This window comes from Sminthopsis crassicaudata, chromosome 3, assembly GCF_048593235.1.
Source record: "Sminthopsis crassicaudata isolate SCR6 chromosome 3, ASM4859323v1, whole genome shotgun sequence".
NCBI classification, from domain to species: domain Eukaryota; kingdom Metazoa; phylum Chordata; class Mammalia; order Dasyuromorphia; family Dasyuridae; genus Sminthopsis; species Sminthopsis crassicaudata.
Window position 1 is genome coordinate 458,070,900 of NC_133619.1, and position 21,560 is coordinate 458,092,459.

A 21,560-nucleotide genomic window follows, 5' to 3' on the forward strand; every position below is an offset into this window, starting at 1 on the left:
TGTCTATACTAAAGTAGGAGCAGGACAAAGAAAGAAAGATGAGAAATAAAAGTCTAATCAAAGTATTTAGAATTAGAAGGAATCAGAAGTAGTTTTGTCTTACCTTGATAATTTACAGAAAAGGAAACAATGTAATTTGCCCAAGCCTTCCCAGCTAGTAAGCACCTTAATCAGAGTCAAATCCAGATTCTCTGCCTCCAACTCATGTTCTTTTCATAGGAGTTTAAAATTTTATCATTTTTATAAGTATAAGGATCTTTGATAATAAAAGTTTTGCAGACCGGCAAAAATTTTGATAGACTTGGTTTAGAGATCTAAGTTTTTTCTGTTTTTCAGATTGTTCCTTTCCCTCTGCATTTGATCCCACAGATTCATGAAACACTACAGTTTGTTTCACAGTAGTTTTCATTAAATAAGATTTCAGCATAGTAGTTAGGCCTAGTTCCTGGCAACTAGTTGGTTGTTCAGAATGGAATGCCTAAAATTGTCAATAGTTAAGAGTTTTTATTTTTTTTTCACCTTTGGCCACTTCAGTCACCTCCCTAATCTTAGTCCACTTCTTGTTCTGCTAAGTTTTTCATCATTCCACCTGGTAGAATAGAAGCCCAAGTTTTTTAATTTGAAGGAATTTTCAACATAATTTAGTTCTTTTGAAGAAAGCTAAGACAAGGAATAGACCACCTAGATATTACCCTTCCTTAGCATGTTCATTTTCTTCCTTCAAATTAAGTTCCCTGTGAAATTGTCTTGCCACAACCTAGTGGATGGGTTGTAGTGGCTATCAGGAGTCCTAGTGTAGTTGGCATCAAATACTCCAATTAATTTGTGATCTCATTGATGGGGCTCCACTATTGCAAATTGTAATCCATCAGTGCCAATCTAGCCTATGTGATATGTATATTTTCTTTCCTAAGTTTACCACAGAGTACAAGTTTTCTATCAGTGTGCTTGAAAGTCTTAACAATGGCTAATCATGGGTATAACATGAAATTAATTATTCATAGGTCAATAGCAAAAGGTTGTGGTTCAGGGTTTTACTATAATTGATATTAAGAACCTAAACGTACTCAATCTCCTCTTCTTTCTCTCACTATATTTCACTATACGATGATGTATGTTGTGCTCTGCCTGTTTTCCCACCTTTGTCTTAATATGTCTGTGCTTATCTTTGTCTTTTCTTGCTTTTCCATTTCTTCCACCCCTTTTTTCCCCTTCCTTTTTTTATTTGCTCTTACTCTCCATTCTGTCTCTTCCTCTTTAGCTAGCAATAATAGTTAATACCAGCATATACTTATGTCATAACTTTATTCAGTTATATTTCATGTTTCTATCCCATAATTTTAAAAAAGTGAATTTTTTCTTTAAAGACAAAGCAATAGAAACAAATTTTTTTAAAAACTTAGGATCACATATTTAGAACTGGAAAGATCTTGAAAGGTCATTTAATCCAACATCCTCATTTATCCTAGGATTAAGATTTATCCAAGCAGCCAAGTGGAAGAGCTGGAATTTTAATCCATATTAACTGACTCAAAATTTGATGCCCTTTGAACTGCATTACACTATTTCATGTAACCATGAATCACCCTTCACAGTCACAAGTTTTTCTCTTCCAAATGTAGGAACTACTGTTTACATCCTGTTAACCTTTATGTAGCAGTCTCATTGTTACTAATTTTTTTTTTTAAACAGAGTTCCAGAAATTTATTGAAAGTATCTCCTTCCAAGTCATCTTATTGCTGTCCAAGAAGAGAAGTCATAGGATCACATGGCCTCTGTTATTTCATCTTATAGTGCCTCCATTTCCTCTTCTGCAGCCCGTAGGCTTCGTGTATGCTATTTTAGGGCCTTTTTCTCTCATTTTGCTACATGATATCCTTGTCATGGGGGAGTTCAGTATTTAAGGACTTTTTCAGTTATCTATGTTTCATTTTTCTTCACCATCACTATCTAAACTCCTTCTATGTTTCTTCTTTTTCTCTTGATTTCTCTTAGTGAAGCTGAATTAGAGTTTTTGGTCTGCTCATTTGCTATTCTTTTTTAACATTATCAGGAACATACTCATCCACAATTGGCAATTTCCTTCCCAGCTTTTTCAGTACAGTAGGAGAGCTGGATAAAGAAGTGATAGCACTTGTATTTCCATCTATCTTCTTTGTGTTAGGAACCCCAAATATGTATAAAATTGTTGGTCTTGACATCCTCCTCATACCTCATACTTGTTCATGTTTTGAATATTTCACATAATCTTCTATTTGAACTGATAGTAACTGGAGGGAGAGGAAAGGAGTGCATCCAGGTATTTTTGACCTTCATATATCTCTAGGATGCTTTTTTCTGTTGTTTTTTGAAATCTTCCTTCTTGACTTAAAAACTCCAGTTTTGTTGTATCGGTTTGAAAATGTACTTTAGACATAAGCCTGCCAGGCAGACACTATCTGCCAGGCAGACAATTATTCATGCAATTGAAATTGTATCTCCAGTGTATCATAATTGTCTCCTGTACTTAATCAGGATTCTTTCTGCATTGGCATAAAAGTTATTTCTGATTACTCTTGTTTTCGGATCCTAATAGGCAGAATTGGGATCTAAATTTCTCAATTATTTAAAAATGTCTTCTCAAATAGTACTATGGTCTCTTTCTCTTTGAGAATTTGGTTCTCCCCATATGTTTTGGTGAATTCATTTGTTCCATTAATTCTTCCTGTTGTCTTCTGAACTTTTAGTGTATGTTTAGTCAAAATCTTCATGTTCTTCTGAGTAGTAGTCCTTCCCCCTATTTCTTTTACCATCCTAGTCAAACACAAACTCAGGTTGGATATTTTCATCTGGTGCTCCTTTACAGTATTTTTTAGTCTTAATAGACTCCTTTTTGCCTTTCTTATGCCATTCTTTGTTTGAACTATCCTCTTTTTATTTCTCAAATTGTTTAGTGTGGATCTTTTTGATGATATATAGAGATGTAGAGATATCTTTTCCTTCATCTACTTCAGCTGAGATATTACCCAGCTTTCTTTGTTCTTCTAACTCCAGTCTTGGTCATTCTCTTTGACTCTTCCAAACCCATGTCACTAGTTCCCTTGGGGTGTGGAAGGGCCTGGGGTTTATTGCTTCTGTAACAGCAGCCTATGTGGCTCCCAGTTACTGGGCCATATCACTGCTTCTGTTGAGGGGAAGACCAGAGAGAATCATCCTGCAATCTGACCCCAAAATGTAATGTTCAGGCTAGCTTTCTGGAGGTCCTCTGGAAGGGCTTTGGTCTCAGCAGGATAGTCACCATGAGGATGGACAAGAATAGAGTCCAAAATCTTTATTGTCTCCTTCACAGTATGTGTCTGTCATAAGTCTGACCCAGTCTCCTCTAGCAGGCAGATAGTTCTGATAATCTGCCAATCTCAGACAGTCTCCATCTGAGTCTGACTTGTTCCCAGTTTAACTATCCTATTACAATTACATCATTACAGTATATTGAGTATGTGTGAACTAGAGAACCATCATCTCATCAATTCCACTGAGTTTTAAATCTTGTTTTAAATATACTTATCCAGAGTTCCTGCCCTCTATACCAAAATGCTTTTTATGATCTGGCCTGACTTATCTTGAAGAGATAGTGAGAGATTTAACTTTGCTGTTACTTGTTCCAAGTCTTCAGATTTCACGTATCTATCTATTTTTGTTTAAATTGTGATGAAATGTCAAATGAAGCCTTATTAGAATTTTAAAATGGAAATTTTGTTAAATGCAAAATATATATTATAAAAATATAATTTATAAAATATATGCAATAGTATCTCCTGCTTGTATCCAAGGTGTTTTTGTAATTCCTTCAACCAGTAATGTATCAAAAGTGTCTTTGGGCGTCAAATTTCATCTTGCACCAGTCTGTCTCTGTTATTGTTAATAAAAGATTTAAAATTATTTTCATCATCATTCAACTTTTTATTTTTGCTAATAGCATCAAACTTTTGATTTTTATTTGAAAATATTATAAGTTGTAATCAAGAGAAGTAGCAACATGTTTGAGACCATTTATCATGATCAGTTCACTTTGTGAATTTGTGAAAGAATATCCCATAAAATATACTGTACCAAAAAATATCCCTCTAGAGTTGTAATAAAAAGGATACTGAGTGACAAAGACATTTTAGACTAGGTATCAGAATTGTTGGGTCTGATCCATAGCTTCTGAAATTCAGAAACTTTATTTTATCACTTCATTTAATTAAAAGTGATAGGTTCTGGAAAATTTACTTGGATGACTTAAATTCACAAGAAACTAGTTGATAAATTACAGTACTAATTTATTAATTTATAAGGGAGATTATAACTTTTGATTGACCAGAATAATTACATTTTCTATATAAGTTACTAATTTATGGTATTTAGACCACAATATTTTGTAGGAGAAAGAGACTTTTGTTTTAATGACCCAGAGAGAAAAAGAAGTGGCTCATTCATTGGCTCACTAGTATGTGTATGTGTGTGTGTGAGTATATGTGTGTGTATGTATTTATGTATGTGTACTTATTTATATATGTGTATATAGATATATATGCACACATGCATATATGTATATATACAATCAACTTATAAATCCCATCCTACCCATCACCAAAATTAAGGAGGCTGTTATTATTTCTCCTCATTTCCATACTCATACTTGTGAAATTATGCTGCTGCTTTAACAAGTCAGTCCTGATTGGCAAATAACTATTCTGTACATAGGACTATTATTTAATACTTAGAGAAAGAAATAAATTTTGCAACCACTATTCACAAAGAATTTATAGTATATTTGAGGAGGAAATGATAAGGCAATATATAAACATATTGCTTATATAATCTCAGACCCTCAGACACTGTCTTGATTCTCTGATTTCATTGATTTGGAAGTTGTTAGGATTACAAGGCAAGAACTCAGGTTGTCTGGACAGTGACAAGGTGAGAACTCAGGTTGACTTGACAGTTCTCTGGCTCAGACCTTTGGTTCGGCCCTTTAAAGGGAGTTTACACCTTAGGAATTCTAAGAGGAGCAAGTTCATTGATGGAAGTATTTCCCCATGCCCCATTGAGTTCTCACATGCCTATTCTCTGGGAGGATAAAAAAAGGGCAGCATTGGGTCTGAGAGGATCTACTCTGGGATAGAGTTTTGATGCCAGGCAGGCCGAAAGGAGACCAGTCTGATTTGGGGAAGGACAAGAGCTGGAGGAGATTCAGAGCTCCCAAGAAACTGTGCACAGAGGAAAAAAATTTACAGATCTTCTCCCAGAGAAGGATTATAATTGAGCAGACAACCAGACCCTCACAATTCAGGAACTTTACAGGAAGTTAGTTTCATTGACAGCTTGTCATTACCTTCTCAACTCATGTAACTCTTGCTCATGTCCTTATGTGAATTCAGTAAGGAGGGACTACCTCATGAACAGGGGATCTTTCTTTCCTTTCTCATTTTCATGATGTAGCCGGTGTCTTTTCTCATTCTATCATGCATGTTCCTGATGAAGCCCTTTTATTTTATTTTCTTCTTTTGAAATTCCTCATTGGTTATATTTTTGCAACTTGCTTAAGCCATCTCTAGTAAGTGTTATTTTTAAAAATTCAGATTGAATTCAAATTTTCAATATTTCAATTCTTTGAGAACTCTTATGCTTTGTGTCTCAAAGCCATCCAGCATCAGCCAAATGTTGGTATTAAAAAGATTGACCTTTGTTTCAGGGAAAAGCTAGACATCATTAAAGAAACTTTGAAATTTCCTGTGAACAATGTAGCTCACTCTTCTCTTTTTGTCTGGACCCAACTTGTTCATTTGCACTGTCTGTTCCAGATGTACTTGATAAGGGCAGACATCCCCCTAAGTCACTGATGGGTTTGAGGATTGTTGATTTACTCTTAACTTGATTTATCTTGTCTGCTAAGATGGTTTTTTTCAGGGTGTAACTGCCACAAATGCTACAATATCTTGGAGCCACAAGTGAGAGTTGGGTGACAGGTAGACATCAAAGGTAGATGAGCAGCTCTGAAAAGGGCTCAGCAAGCCCTCATACTAAAAACACTAACCCTTCCTTAGCATTCCATACACCCAGACATACTCTATATGTCATTCCTGCAATTACATATCATAATTTGAGCAACAGACATTCTCTTTTGATCTTTCCTGTGTAATTGGTTGTCAGACTTTTTGAGTTATTATAGGTCTCTTCTAGGAAGCTGTTTTAGGGCTTGTGCCAATGCAATATTTCAGCCCAATATCATCTGCAAACAGGGTCATGGGGAGGATCTCAACCTTCAGGAATCATTCTTCAACTTGGACTCATATTGGATTTCTTTTTTGTTTTATGCTATACTTGATCTTTTTGACCCTCTAAGCATATTTAAGACAACATAGTATATGTTATTTACTAAAAGGTCATGATATGGAGGAGTTAATTCTTAGTTAATATTTCTTTTATATTAGAGTCTCATGATAATTCTTGAGATTACATTATAAATTCCCATATTACTTTGGAAATACACTATCTATATACCTGATGCCAAAACTATTGTTCTTTACATAGTAAGGCTACACGTCCAATCTCAGTTCAGGAATTCTGGATTTTCAGCAGCTTTCAGGGAGGATAATTTTGAGTGTTAAATTCTACCAAAAGAATCATAATTCTGACTTCGTTAGTCAGGATGAGCTGCCACCTATTATCCAGACTGATAGTTTAAATCCAGTTAGAAGAATAATAAATGGGTTTTGTTCTCTATGGCTATGGTCCCTTCTATTGATATAAATAATTGAGTAAACTGTATAAACAGTTACTTAGCTTGCTGTCACCTTTGATATAAGCCATCTGTCACCAAATGTTACTAACCAGAAATCTCTTATGATGAAATTTGACCTTGATATATTGTCACAATTTCTTGCAAAGATACTATTTGTATATATACAATTATCTTCTTATTTACTTGTACTACTCTTTAATCTTCACATCTAGTCCTCATGTCACTGCTCATTTTTATCCTTTCTTGAAATGAATCATGGATATGTCTATGCCATCATTTTCAGTACACTTGCTGATTCCATCAGTTGCTTCAGAAAAATCTTTCCAGAGATGACATTTTATAAAGAGAAAACTATAATCCATGAATTTAATGATAAGAAAATAAATACGAGTCAGCAAAGGATGTTGGTGGCAACTGGGAGAAAAGATCTACTAATTCAAATAGCAGCTTGTGACATCATAAGAAAGAATTGAAAGTACAAATTAGAAGGGGAATCCAAGAGTTTCAAAATTAAGGCAATGTTAATTACACATGTAATTGTTTTCTCCTAAACGATTACATATAACTATTATAATTTTCATTTTTATTTAATTTTTATTAATGATTAATCAAGAAGACTTTTTCAAGTAGTTCATGAGTAGCTAATCAGGTTTTTTTTAACCTTTCCTATATTTTTCTTTTACTATGTAGATATCTTGTCTGTATTATAGCAATAGAAACAATTCAAATGTCTATTAATTTCTGAGATTTGGTTTTGATAAGTATATAAGAGTATTTATTTTTCTTTGATCTTAGCCTTCACTTTTAAAGTAAGGTTTGTTTTCTTCTATCTTATCTTTATACATGTGTCCTAGTGATCTGTCTTCAACCATCACTCATTGATTTTTATCTGAGTTATGTAACTTGCCAATGTTTTCTTTAGATCCCCTAAATCATTTGTCTCCTTTTAGTCTGTAATTTTCAACTGCTTCAGTCTTACTTAGCTAGATGAACAAACTAAGACAAATAAAATTTTGTTTGTAAAATTTTTATTTTCAAGGGTGATTAAGTGTATCTGTGTCATGAAAAAGTAGTAAACATTTTAAAATATGATTATATATAAAACATTATCCTATAGGTCAATTTAATTGGTAGAATGTTAAGGTACATAAGTACCTTGTAAGAATCCTAACAGAAATTATATAGATTTCTCTTGGTAGTGGTGCAATAATTCTAACTTTACTAATTATTTTACAATCAATATTTACATAACTCTTTAAGATTTATATATGAACTTTTTATAAATATGAAACTTATGAGAACTTTTTATATGACACTAGATAGGTTTGATTATTTCATCTAAAAACTTCCTGTTCTTATCCTTTGTTCATTTATCAGTTGAGGAAAGGCTCTTTTTATAAATTTGACTCAGTTCTCTCTACATTTGAGAAATGAGAGAAACTTACTGTAATTTTTTTTTCAAATTCTATTGCTATGTATTTATTTCTCTCCTACTTCCCTCCTGTTTATCCTACTTTCTCTCTCCTTTCACTTTGTTCATTTTCAAAAGTGTTTTGCTTCTGAATTTTATCTTCCCCAATCTTTCCTCCCTTCCCCTCCTATTTTCATATCAGCTCTTCCCCTCCTATTTTCCTGTAGGGTAAGATAGATTTCTGTACCCATATGATTGTTTATGTTATGCCCTCTTTAAGTCAATTCTAGTGAGAATTAGAAGGAAGTTCATGTTGCTCTCACCTCCCCCCTATTCCCCTCCATTGTAAAAACTCTAAAGCTCTTTTGAGCTTCTTTTATATAAGATAACTTACCCCATTCTCCCTTTCCCTTACTCCTTCTCAGAGTATTCTCCTTTCTCAACCCTTAATTTAAACCTCATACGGAGAGGAAGCCAATAGGCCCCACTCTCAGTACAAGTTAGAAGGGAAGCCTACCCTCCAGTGAAAGCAAGCAACTAAGCCCTTAGCCCCAGTGCAAAAAACTTAGAAGGGACTTTAAAAAGTAAATTAGAGAAGAAGAAAAATTGAGAAAGAAAAAGAGATTAATGCTAGAGAATCATGAAAAAAAAGTCAATATCATGAGAAAAGATATGAAGAATTTTACAGAGGAAAATAACTCCCTAAAAAAAATAAAAGTTGGCCAAATGGAAAAGGAAGCACAAAAGCACACAGAAGAAAATAATTCCTTAAAAATTAGAATTAAGTGGAAGCTAAGGACTCTATGAGACAGCAAGATACAATAAAACAAAACTAAATAGTAAAAAAAAAATATGAAAATGTGTAATTTCTCATTGCAAAAACAACTGACCTAGAAAATAGATTCTGGAGAGATAATGTAAGAATTATTGGACTACCTGAAAGTCATGATATAAACAAAAAAGCCTTGATAGCATCTTTCAAGAAATTCTCAAAGAAAACTGCTCTGATCTATTAGAACCAGAGGGCAAAACAGAAATTGAAAGAATTCACTGATCACTACCTGAGAGAGATACTAAAGTAAAACTCCCAGGAATATTATCCCAACTTCCAGAGCTGCCAGATCAAGTGCTGCTCAGCCAAAAAGAAACAATTTAAATATCATGAAGCTACAATCAGGTTTATATAGAATTTGGAAATTTTCATATGAAAGAACTGGAGATCTTAGAAAATGATATACCAGAAGGCAAAGGATTTAAAATTACAACCAAGAATCAGTTATTTAGCAAAATTGAATATAATCTTTTAGGGGGAAATGGATATTCCACAAAATAGAGGACTATTAAGCATTCGTAATTAAAAGACCAGGACTGACTAAAACTTTTGACCTCCAAATTCAATATTCAATGAAAATATAAAAAGGTAAACAAAATGAAACAAACTCCCAACAAAGAGAAAACATAAGAAATTCAAGAAACTGTATATTTCTATATGCAAAATAATATTTGTAATTCTTAAGAAGTCTATTACTACAAAAGCAATTATAAGGAGTATATGTAGCCTGAAGATATGGATCTAGAATGACTTAAATGAGATGATACTCTCAAAAACAAAATAAAAGGAACAAGAGAAAAATTGCACTGGAATAAGGAAGGAGGAAGATTGAATGGGGTAAATTATCCCACACCAAAAAAGCATGAAAGATCTATTATAATGGAGGCAGAGATGGATAAGTGTAGTGTTCTCTGGAGGTTCCTGTTCTGGCACCCAAATGTACTGTTTGTACTAGCTCTCTGGAGGATCTCGGGACCAACTCTGATCTTAATGGAGGAGTGAAGGAGACTATGCATAGTCTAAGATGGAGTCTCATTTCTAGTTCTCTTCGTCCTTAAATACCTCAATATGATTACATCACTACAGTACACTAAGTATGTGTGAACTAGAGAACCATTATCTCATCAATCACATTGAGTAAGTACTAACTATAAGCACCCTGTAAGTATCCCTTGCTTCAAGTAGAGCACAGGTAGTCACACCCTCCCTGGCTTCTCAATGAAGGAAGGTGGGCAACAAAGGGAAATGAAGAGCCAAACCAGATCTTGTTAGCAGGATTCCTCTAAGCTAGAGGGTCTTATTACCCAGAGTCCCTCCCACTATCTGCAGCCCTCTACAGTTAGGTGGTAACAAACTTATACTTTATTCTCATCAAAATTGGTTTAGAGTAGGAATGACATAGCTTACCCTATAAGGAAGAAAAAAAGGGGCAGGGATAATAGAAGGGAGAAGGAGGACTGATAAAAAATTGAGGAAGGTAGTAATCAGAAGTAAAATACTTGTGAGGATGGAAAGGGTGAGGATAAGAGGAGAGAATAAACAAGGGGAAATAGCATGAAGGGAAAAACACAATTGGTTATCAAAACTATAAATGTAAATGAGATGAACTTACCCATATAATGGAAGCAAAGGGCAGAATGGATTAAAACCTAGAATCCTACAATATATTGTTTACATGAAACACATTTGAAATAGAAATATACATACCAGGTAAAGACAAGGGGCAGGAGCAGAATCTATTAAGTTTTTGCTAAAACAAAGAAAGCAGCAATAGAAAATGTTCTCAGATAAAGTAAAAGCAAAATAGATCTAGTTAAAAAAATTAAAATGGAGACTATATCTTGTTGAAAGATACCACAGACAATGAAATCCTATCAATACTAAACATTTATGCACCAAGTAATGTGTCTTAAATTTTTGAAAAAGTTGAAAGTTACAGGATGAACTAGATAATAAAACTATTTGAGTGGGGGATCTCAACTTTCTTCTTTCATAACTAGATAAATGTAACCACAAAATAATTAAATTAAGAAGGTGAATAAAGTTCTGGAAATACAAACTACCATAACTCTCTAGAGAAAACTGAATGGAAATAGAAAGGAATATACCTTTTTCTCATCAGTATTTACACAAACACTGACCATCCATTATGAGATAAATACAACCAAATGCAGAAAAGCAGAAATAGTAAACCCAATCTTTTCATATCATAATGCAGTAAAATTATATTCAATAATGGAAAGATTTAAAAATTGGAAATTAAATAATCTAATCCTAAAAAAGTTACTAATCATAGAAGCAGCAACTTCATTAAAGAAAATGTCAACAATGCAACAACATACTAAAGTTTATGAGATATTGCCAAAGCTATGTATATCTATATATCTATATATCTATATAGCTACACAGGGGAAAACATATCTCCAATTGCTTACATCACTAAAATAAAGAAAAAAAAACAGATCAATGTGTTGAGCATGTAACTAAACTAACTAAACAAAACAAAACCTAAACAAATTAGAAAAAAAAAACATATTAAAAATTCCTAAGCAAACAAAATTGGAAATCCTGAAAATTAAGGAAGAGATTAGTGAAAAATACTTTGTGAACAGTGAAGCACCAAATGTGAATTATTTTTTTAAATTATCTTAACTGATTGCTAACCTGTTCCTCAATTCCCCCTTTCTTACTTCTAAGGAAAATATATTAAGTAAATAAAATCCATAGAATTTTAGAGTATAAAGTAAAATGCATCCTTCCTAGCTATAGCTGGAAGGGAATTTTGTGATGACAAAATGCACTAATTAGATGAAATTTAGATCAGTACATTGAATTAATATTTATAATATCATGTGATTTTTTTCATATGGCAAAAGCTCTAATTTAATAGCTCATCCAGAAAATATTTCTTCTTGCAAATCATTATTGTGGGATTCCCAAATCTAGCTAATTTATGGAATTCTTTTTTTCTTTTCAATTCATTGTTCATCAGCAGTGTCTGATCCATATGTATATACTGATGGATCAGCAGCCAACATATCAAAAGTCTAGATAAACCATTCTTTATTGATTTTTTTTTCTTGTATGGGTAGTAAAGCTAGACTCCCAGTGGAGTATTTCAAAAGGACATAGACAAGATCTTATATTTCAGGATGAAAAAATGTGGATAGATTATGATCTGTACCATGGGTAGGACTTTCTACTTCAGTGAGATCACAGATCTATTCAAGTTTCAAAATATGTCTTTATCAAAGCATCCTTAAGAGGACTCAATGATATAAATTATAACTTTAAAATTGGAAAAGATCTTAAAGGTCATCTATTCAGACCTTTTCTTTAGAGCCATTGATTCTGTCATCATAATCTATGTTTCCTTAAGGTGATGGTTTTTTAAACTATAAACTTCTAGTTAAGTAACTTAGTTTTTCTAAGTTAATGTATTGTGAATTTTAAGTTCAGAGATTCAGAGAAGAAGCTCTTCATTTTAGTAAAAGAGATTGTCTGATTTCATCTTCAGAGAGGATGGAAGAATATGAAACTAAGAACTATATGAAGAATTTCTAACCATATAAATAGATTTTTGCTATTTTTCTCATCTCTAGAGAAGTGCCCTAGAGTGATTATGTGAGATCAAATATTTTTAAATGTTTTTAACTCTATGGCAGCTCTGTAATCATTAACTTTACATTAAAACGTTTTCCCAGCCCTTTAGCACTTTAAAAACATCAAACATATTAAATAATATTTTTCTTAAACTAAAGTGACTAAGAAAACATATCTAACTATATATATATATATATATATATATATATATATATATATATATATAATGTATATGTAAAAATGTGAATCTTTAAAAATAATTGAATTGATTTAAAATGCCCAACATAATAAAATTCATAAATGATTTTGAAATGTTTTAGAGTAAGAACATAGAATAGCTTCTAAAAGAGACCTAAAATATTTAATATTTTAAAATTTCTATTCATGTAGTGTATATTTAGATTTAGGAACCAAATTACTTGAACCAGAAGACAAAGTGATGTTACCAAATTTTTCAGTGATGAATATAAAAGTATGATGAAGCAGTAGACTAGGGGGCGGACATAAAGAAACCTGAATTCTGCTTTAGGCTCCACCCTTAATTAATAATGATGATAATAATGGTATCTAGCATTTACGGAGCACTTAATATATTAGGCACTGTGCTGAACACATTGCCTCTTTTGTTCCTTACAATAACCCTAAGAAGTAAGAGCTACTATTATCTCTATTTTACAGATGAAAAAACTAAGGCAAAAGAAGTTAAGTGACTTTCCAGGATCACACAGTTAATAAGTGTCGGAAGCCCAATTTTAACTCATTTCTTCCTAATCTCAGGCCTATACTTTATCCATTGAGCCACCTAGCTACTATGAAAATTTTGAAAGTCATTTAATCCTATTTGGGTTTTTGTTAGGTAACTTATATAAAGCACTTTACAAGTCTTAGAGCACTATATAAATGCTGGCTGTTATTGTTACTACTATTATTACATTTCTCCCTTCCACATCCTGGGAGGTAGGGGGAAGTCCAGGGTTGGGAAAGTTATGGTGCCACACCCCCATGATCTAGAAAATTCCCATAAATATTTTTGGTCTCCCCTTCTTAATAGACAAGAAGTTTGAATTTTGTCTTTTTTTTTTTTTTTTTTTTTTTAATGGGGATGTTTATAGAACCTTATTGTAAAATTTGGATTAAGTATTTAGTCACAGGCTTTATCTTGTCTTTTGGGCTTTGCATATCATCTACAGCTTCTGCATAACTCTCCCAAAATTCCTATTTAATTTCTTATTTTGACCCACAGAGTATCAAACCATGATGGGGCAAGTTGTGATGTAGAAGGGATAACTGTATTATTATTATTATCATCACAAAACCCAAGGTGGCTTCCCAGGGTCATTGAAGGGGAATAGCCAATGTCTTCCTGCTCTCCCAGTTCCATCAGCCCAGTATTTGTTTCTATGAATTAAGAAAGATGAAATAGTATCTCAGTAGATGATTCAGAGCAAAGTAGGTCTGCATATAGACTTTTACCAGGGGAGATCACAAGCCTGCAGTTAATCCAGTTACTGGTGGACTAAAATTATAACCTAGCAAGAGTTTTGAGTTTTGAGAGAAAACAATTATAATATTGCTTAGCACTTTAAAGAATCTTCTGTTACTAAGAGAAACAGTTTGGTATAGTGATTCCAGAGCTTTGTTTTAGAGTCAGGAAGAGATAGATTGAAATCCCTCCTCTTAAATAGGTTGGATATGAGATTCTGGGCAAGTCATTTAACTTTTTATTATAAAGCCCCAAAGCTCCAAGTTTCAGAGCAGGTGATGATCTGAATTTATAAGAAGGAATTTCTTATGAGAAGTTCCCTGAACTGATGAAATTACAGGTCCAGTTTTGTTTTGTTTTGTTTTTAGAAGAAGTTATAATATGTTTTGTTACATTCTTATTTATTTGTTATAGGGAACCTTTGAGGTAGAAAATGCAATGTTCATTATCTCCATTTTACCAAAGAAGAGACCTCTGGTTAAATTCTGTGCTCAAGATCACACTTCCAATAAATGGTAGAACTGAGTCTCAAAACCAGCTAGCTGTCCAGACCAACATTTAAATGATTACTATGTGTGTAATACTGTGCTGAATGCCTGAGGAGACACAAAATTTAGAGAAGACATGGATCATGGCCTAATAGAGATCTCACTTTACCAGTCTAGGTCTTCTTTTGTCTTCATACTCTGAAAAGATGAATGGAGTAATTCATAAATGGTACAGCCCCTAAAACTATTACTAAATTCTGCTAAGGGGGAGACAGAAGATGTGGGTTACCATCCATAAGGTTAATTGGATATAAGATGGTGTTTCAACATTGTTGAGGGTCTAAGACCAAGTCACTCCCTCAAGTAAGAATCTGTGGGAACTATATCATCATATTAGCAACATGTTATATTGGTGAATTGGGCAAGTTTAGTTGCATTAAGTAGGTTAGACAATTTTTTTCCATCTTCTCTCATTAGACAGAATTTATAGGATTAATAGATCAGTGGATATAGCCAAAGCTTAGAGGTACTATATTATACTTACTTTATCGTTAAGGAAAACAGAAATTAAATGGCTTCTCTGGAGTCACATAGCTAGTAAGTATATGAGGTCAGATTTGAACTCAGTTGTAACTGACTTCAGGACCAATGCTTTCTCCACTTTTGCCTTGTAAATTTGACAATTTTCATCAGTATCTCTAGCACTGACACCACACAAACAGTATCATCATCAGCCACACACCTGGCTCAGCAAGCTCATGCTTCTGTCAATTAATTACCTGGACCATAGTATAGTGGCAATTTCTCTAATTACATTTAATAGTAATAAGTATTCCAGAAGCAGGGTTATGGGCTTATCGGCACAACCTACTTAAAAGAATGGTATCCACTATTTTTAATTTGACCACATTCTATCTAATTATTAGAGTTTGCAGAGGCAATCTGATGTAGTGATATTAGGTTGTAACTTAACCTGTATTGCCAAATGAATAATAAAAGTTATTAAATTTCCTGTTGAAATCTTTGTAAACTATATGGACTACTCCATGATCTTGACTAGTCTAACCCTCTTTTAAAAACAATTGCATTTATCATGTTTGTAATAGTAAAGAACTGGAAATAAATTTTGATTGGAAGATAACAAAACACATTATTGCATGAATACAGGAGATTCTGTGCCCCAAGAAATGATGAATATGGAAATATTCAGAAAACTATGGGAAGACAGCTAAACTGATTCAGACTGAAGTAAACAGATCCAGGAAAACAAACAAACAAAAAAACATCATTACAACAATATCAATGGAAATAATGATTAAACAAAGCTGATTGCTATATAATTATATTGACCAAATCTGGCTCCAGAGAAGAGATGAGAAAATGTGCCTCCCTCCTTTCAATAAACAGATTAGGAATTATGGATGTGGAATATTAGAAGTAATAATAATAATAATAGTAATAATAACAATAATAATAGCTGGCATTTGCATAACATTTTAAAGTTTACAAAGCACTTTATCTCTGTTAACTCATTTGATTCTCACAACTACCCTATGAGATAAGTGCTATTATTATTCCCATTTTACAAATGTAGAAATGAGACACAGATATATTAAGTGATTTGCACTTAGTAAGAGTCTGAGGTTAGATTTAAAACTGGTATTGTCTTGGCTCCTAAGTCTGTTGGGATTGATTTTCTGATATTTTTCTTTCAAATCTTTGTTACAAGGTAAATCATGTTGGATGGGTGGGGAGAGGAAATGAATATGATACAAAAACAAAGGAATTTTTAAAAAAGTAAATTAGATTATTTTGAGTTATTCATGAGGCAATGCTGATTATGTCCAGTATTTGAGGGTAGTAGCTATTTGTAAGAATTAGTTCCAGACTAGTCTGGTTCAACTTTTGTCTTACATGTGATTCTGCCTGGCTAATTCTAATAGACAGAGAGATCTGCTGACAAAGAAGCAGTGCCCACATTAGGTTCACAGATTTTTATCTGAAAAAGAATCATCTGATACCCTACCTTGACTCATGAATAGAGAGGAACTGAAGAACCAGTCAGTCATAACAACTATTACTTCCTTCTTTCTTTGAAAATTCCTGTTATTATGCATACCACCAGATAGAGTAATAATAATAATAATAATAAGAAAAGAATGGGACCAGGCATCAGGAAGCCAGGGTTCTTTTAGTTGTTAAAGAAATGACCTACTTTCCTTCCAGATATTTGCTATGGACATTGGAACACATGGACTTTGGGGGATAAAGTTTTTTTCATTTTTCTTCACAAAAAATCTTTTAAGAGAATGTAATGAAAGAGAGATTAAAGCATTTATTAAGCACTTAAGATATGAAAGTGACACTTTTCGCTCTCAAGGAACTCATATTCTATTATGAGGAGAAAAAAAAATGTAGGACAGTTCAGTTTCATGGAAAATAGAAAGGCCAGGAGATATCTAAGACCTGGTAGATAAAGTACCAATGAAAATGGCAAGAATTTAGTACTTTGAGGAGCAGTGGCAGAAAAGATGAATCTCGGAAAGAGGTTAGTGGGTTTAAGTGTCACAATGGAGTTGGGCATTGCTTGACCTCTTACAGAGGTAGAGGTTGGTGAGGTAGTCAGCATAAAGCTAAGAATGGGGATCCTGAATCTAAGAATCATGCATATATCTTCTTTGGCAATAAACAATAGGTCTCAGATTTTGAAACTATTTTAAACAAACTTGAGACTTTTATTGAGCATCAAATATATGAATTTAAGAGAGGTGAGTATTTAATTCACTACAAACATATAAGATTTACAAAACAAAAAAAAACTATACAGTAAAAAAACAACCTTTAACAACAATCCCCAGCCAGATAGATACAGAATTATTTCTTAAGGAAAATAAGTGGGTTGCCAATACATACCTGTCTGCTTTCAGCAGGACCTCTGATATAATAACAATAAAGAAATTAAAAACAAAAAACAAAAAAACAAGCTAATTACCATTTTGACTACCAGAAGATGAGAAAAGAAGTAAGCCATCTTGAGCAAACCTCCTAGAAATTTCTGTGTTTGAGCCCTGCCTATGCTTTCCTTTTTAGGCAGGTCAAATACTAGAATCCATATCTATTCTAAGTCCTTCTCCCTGGGGACTTGGAGGCAGTCTACTAGTATCTGTGCTTCCAAGTTCTACAGGCCTGTATTAATGGGACAAGTCAGTTTTGAATCAAGGGAGACCAGCCCTATCAACAAATAGCCGCCTCCTCAATCCAGTCATCATGACTTGTTGCAGCCCACGATCTTTCTGTCTGGAGCTGAGTTATGGCTCTTGTCCCAGATAGCTGGAAGGGAACTGTCACTAGAGAATTATGATATTGTCAAGAATAGCTATGCAGGCAGACTCCTAACATCATGTCCACCTCCCCACCATTCTTCCCCCCCCACAACTAGCTAGCTATGTGACCACAGGGATGTGGTCCCTTCACATCTCTGAGTCTCAGTTCCCTAACAAAACAAAAATTTGAACTAAATGATCTCCAAGATCTCTTTCAGCACTAACAGTTTATGGGTTTATGATTCTAAATGTTTAAGAGTTTTCTATAGTAGTCCAACAAGGAGAATGAATGCAAATTTATAAAGAAATCAGTGCTATTTTTTTTAAAGAGCCCAGGAACCAGGTGTATTTGCTCTGGAGGTGAAGTGTGCCTCATTCAGAAGACATTTATGTAATAAAGTGCTCAAATATGAAAAAGTAGAGCTTTACTTAATCAGTGTCTTTAATTTTCAATTTGCATGATGCCTTTCCTTCAAAAAGCTCAAGGCAATACATACAGGACTTGGCAACAAAATATTTCTCAATCATGGCAACAGTAAAACAGAGGAAGTCATTTATGAGCAAAGAGGAGAGGAGAGACCAGGAGTATGAAGGGCACAGAGACAAAACTGAAGGGAGTTTTAGGAAGGAAGAATAGCTAATTTAAATAATGATCTATCAAAAGTCAGAGCTGCTAGTCCAAATCATTTTACTTTTCAAAATTCTAGTAGATAATGTTCAAAAAAATCAAAACATTTTGGTAAGTTTTAAGATAACATTGCACATTTTCAGCTGTCAATTTTTTTTTTCTCCCCAGATGAAACATGAATAGAGGAGACCTCCCGTTCATTATAACTCGGAGAACTAATGATATTGGTATGCCATATAGTACAATTTAATAATTCTATGGAAGTTTATACAGTATTGATAGTATATGAGAATAAAACATTAATAATAAAATATATAATTTTTCTTGGAGAGCATATGCCATTTAATATTTGTAAAAATGCTCATACTTGTCCTTTAGTCTCTAGGTCATCTTATACTTATGTAATCACTCCTTTTATTCCCCCCTTCATTTATTTAAATAGTACAAAATCAGTCAAATACCAAGCATTTATTAAATGCCTGTTATATCCTAAGCACTATGTTAGCTGTTGACATCCATATAAAATGAAGGAAAGTTTTGAGTACTGATATTATTATTAAGATTATTAAAGCCTTACAACATTTTTCTACATTATTTAACTAATCATACTTTTTGACAAGTGTTCTTAATGCCTAAGGTTCCTGACCTTATTATTTTAGAAATATATTTGGATAACTATTTCAATATAATTGATTTCTTTTATAATCCTACGCCTTTTATTTAATGCAAATAAAAACATTAAAAAATGAAGGGATCTATTTGTTTTGTTGGATTGCAAAAGAGGTCAATGATGCAAAAGAGTTAAGAAATCATTTGTATCTGATTATAGAAATATCTAGCAGTTAGCTTATTTTTATTTTATTAGCATTATTAATGTTTGTAATTATTGATCCATGATATTACAAAGTTTTTAAAAAATCACCATGAGATTAATTTTCAGATTGGACAATTTATGTTAAGTTCAGTTGAAATCTCTGGGGCTTTTCTTTTTACAAAGCATTCGTCAGGTGACATCTCATTGCAAAAGGAAAAAAAGGAGGAAATCTGTCTCTTTTTTCTCATACATGAAAAGAGGAAATATACAGATGTGGAATATTTTAAATGTTTTATTTCATTTGTTATGTTTTGCTCTAAATTTTCTTTGTCATGAGAGAGGATTGAATAGGAGTGGAATATGATGAAAAATGATTTTGTTATTTAAAAAGACATAAATAACATTATCAAATTGGGGAAAATATTCTTGTGATTTTGTAAATTAAAATACTTATTTATTTAATCTTTAAAAATTATTTATACTTATGTCCTGACAAGCTTCACAACAGAAAAGTATGGATTAACTATGAATGTACTTTTTATCTTGTGACTATAACTTGTCAACATTATCTAAAACCTAACTTAAGAGAGAAGGAAGAGATATGGATTTTTACTTTTTTTTTTTTTTTGGAAGAGATATGTTGTTAAATTGGATAATAAAAACAAAGGATATTAACAAAAATGAATTAAAAACCTGATTCAAATTGAAGGATTCTATAATTGCACTTTTGGTGTTGATTATAAGTAATTTCATGCAAGAAAAGTAATGGTAATATTGTATTTCCTCAAATATTAGTTTTAAATATTTAATTAGATTGTGTAGGATATTATGGAGTAGTTTCCCAGCAAGCATTTCTTTTTAAAAAATATGACTTGTAGTCAACATACAAGAATAGATTTAAATTATTTTCCAATAATGTAATATTATTTCCTAACAATTAAAAATGACTTTTATGTTTTGGGTGAAAAATAGACAGCCTTAAAATTCGCCTGAAAAATGGATTAAGTTGTTCCAAATACAAACCAGTAGACTATCAGCAATTATATGCAATTACTGAAGCAAAAAAACTAATGTCTGATGCTATACAGTTAAAGGTAAGGCACTTTTTTTTCTTGGAACAATTTAATGTAATAATCCTAGTATTTAAACTTCTCCACATAGAAATATCTATTTTTGTCATGAAAATCCAAAGAAACTGTTTACTATTTTTAAAACTACAAATAATTGTGACTTTTTTTCCCTGAACATACACCGAACTTAATTTCAATTATACAAGGCTGATATTTTAATGACTTTGAAAGTTTAAATCTGAATAAAATTTCAAGGACAAATAAGTTGCTGACCAACTTGTAGCTAGCCACAAATGGACAATAGTTCACATTATGAATTAGCCTCCTTAAAAAGGATTCCATGATTGTAAACTTTCCTTAGAAAAGCTAAGTATGAAATGGATACCTATACAATTGAATGCAAGATATATTTATTAAGGACCTTATCCATACAACAGATGAACAAATATTATTTTTTTTAAGAATGTGCTGTTGAGAATTGTTTATGCGACTGCTCTGCTTAGTTCAAATGAGTTTTACACCTATATAAACTTCTGGGACCCCCAAATAAAAGAAACAGGCCAGCCAGTCAGTCTCACTATTTCAGTAAGCTAGTGAAGCCCTTTTTGTTGATGTGTAGTCAGTTAGTTGTATTTGACTCTTGTGACCCAATTTGAGGTTTTATGGATGTTGTTTTTTTCAAAGATACTGCAGTCTTTTTCCTTCTCCAGTTCATTTTACCTAAGAGGAAACTGAAACCAACATGTTTAAATAACTTACTCAGTGACCAAAATGATATCACTATTTGTGGAATTAATAGAGTGAAGACACTCTCATGGGAATGTAGCCTTAAACTATACTTTAATTGTGATTTGAGATTTTATAATAACAAATAGAACCAAAAATAAATAAATTTAAAAAAATAAAAAAACAAATTAACCATCTAAGAAAAAAATAGCAAATAGAGGTATAGGTAAAAAGTTGTAGGTGTTGTCCTCTCCTCTTTCCCATTACCTCTTAATTAGCATTTAAGTACTTTTAAAGGTGATGATAGCTTCGAATTCTCTTAAGAATTTATTACTTGTATTCTTTTATTTCTGGGTTAGATTTGTCAGAAGGAAGATGCCCTTTGTAGTGAGATTGTAATAAACCTCTTTTTGCTT

General features: G+C 32.7%; 1 protein-coding gene and 1 pseudogene across 7 annotated transcripts in view; one reads left to right on the forward strand and one right to left on the reverse strand.

The window, feature by feature from the left end:
* Positions 1 to 21,560, forward strand: part of CCDC148 (coiled-coil domain containing 148) — a 333,489-nt gene that overhangs the window by 85,169 nt on the left and 226,760 nt on the right. For 3 of the 7 annotated variants that reach the window (XM_074303395.1, XM_074303396.1, XM_074303393.1), the window contains 2 exons: positions 18,703 to 18,761; positions 20,321 to 20,442. The exons of 1 other annotated variant lie outside the window; for it this stretch is intronic. In XM_074303395.1, coding sequence (XP_074159496.1) covers positions 18,710 to 18,761; positions 20,321 to 20,442 — 174 coding nt within the window. In that variant the 5' untranslated portion in view covers positions 18,703 to 18,709. Of the gene's footprint in view, positions 1 to 18,702; positions 18,762 to 20,320; positions 20,443 to 21,560 lie in introns of those variants that run through there. 3 more of the 7 variants (XM_074303398.1, XM_074303397.1, XM_074303401.1) reach the window with 2 other exon arrangements.
* LOC141562229 (pre-mRNA-splicing factor SLU7 pseudogene) lies at positions 1,779 to 6,102 on the reverse strand (annotated as a pseudogene).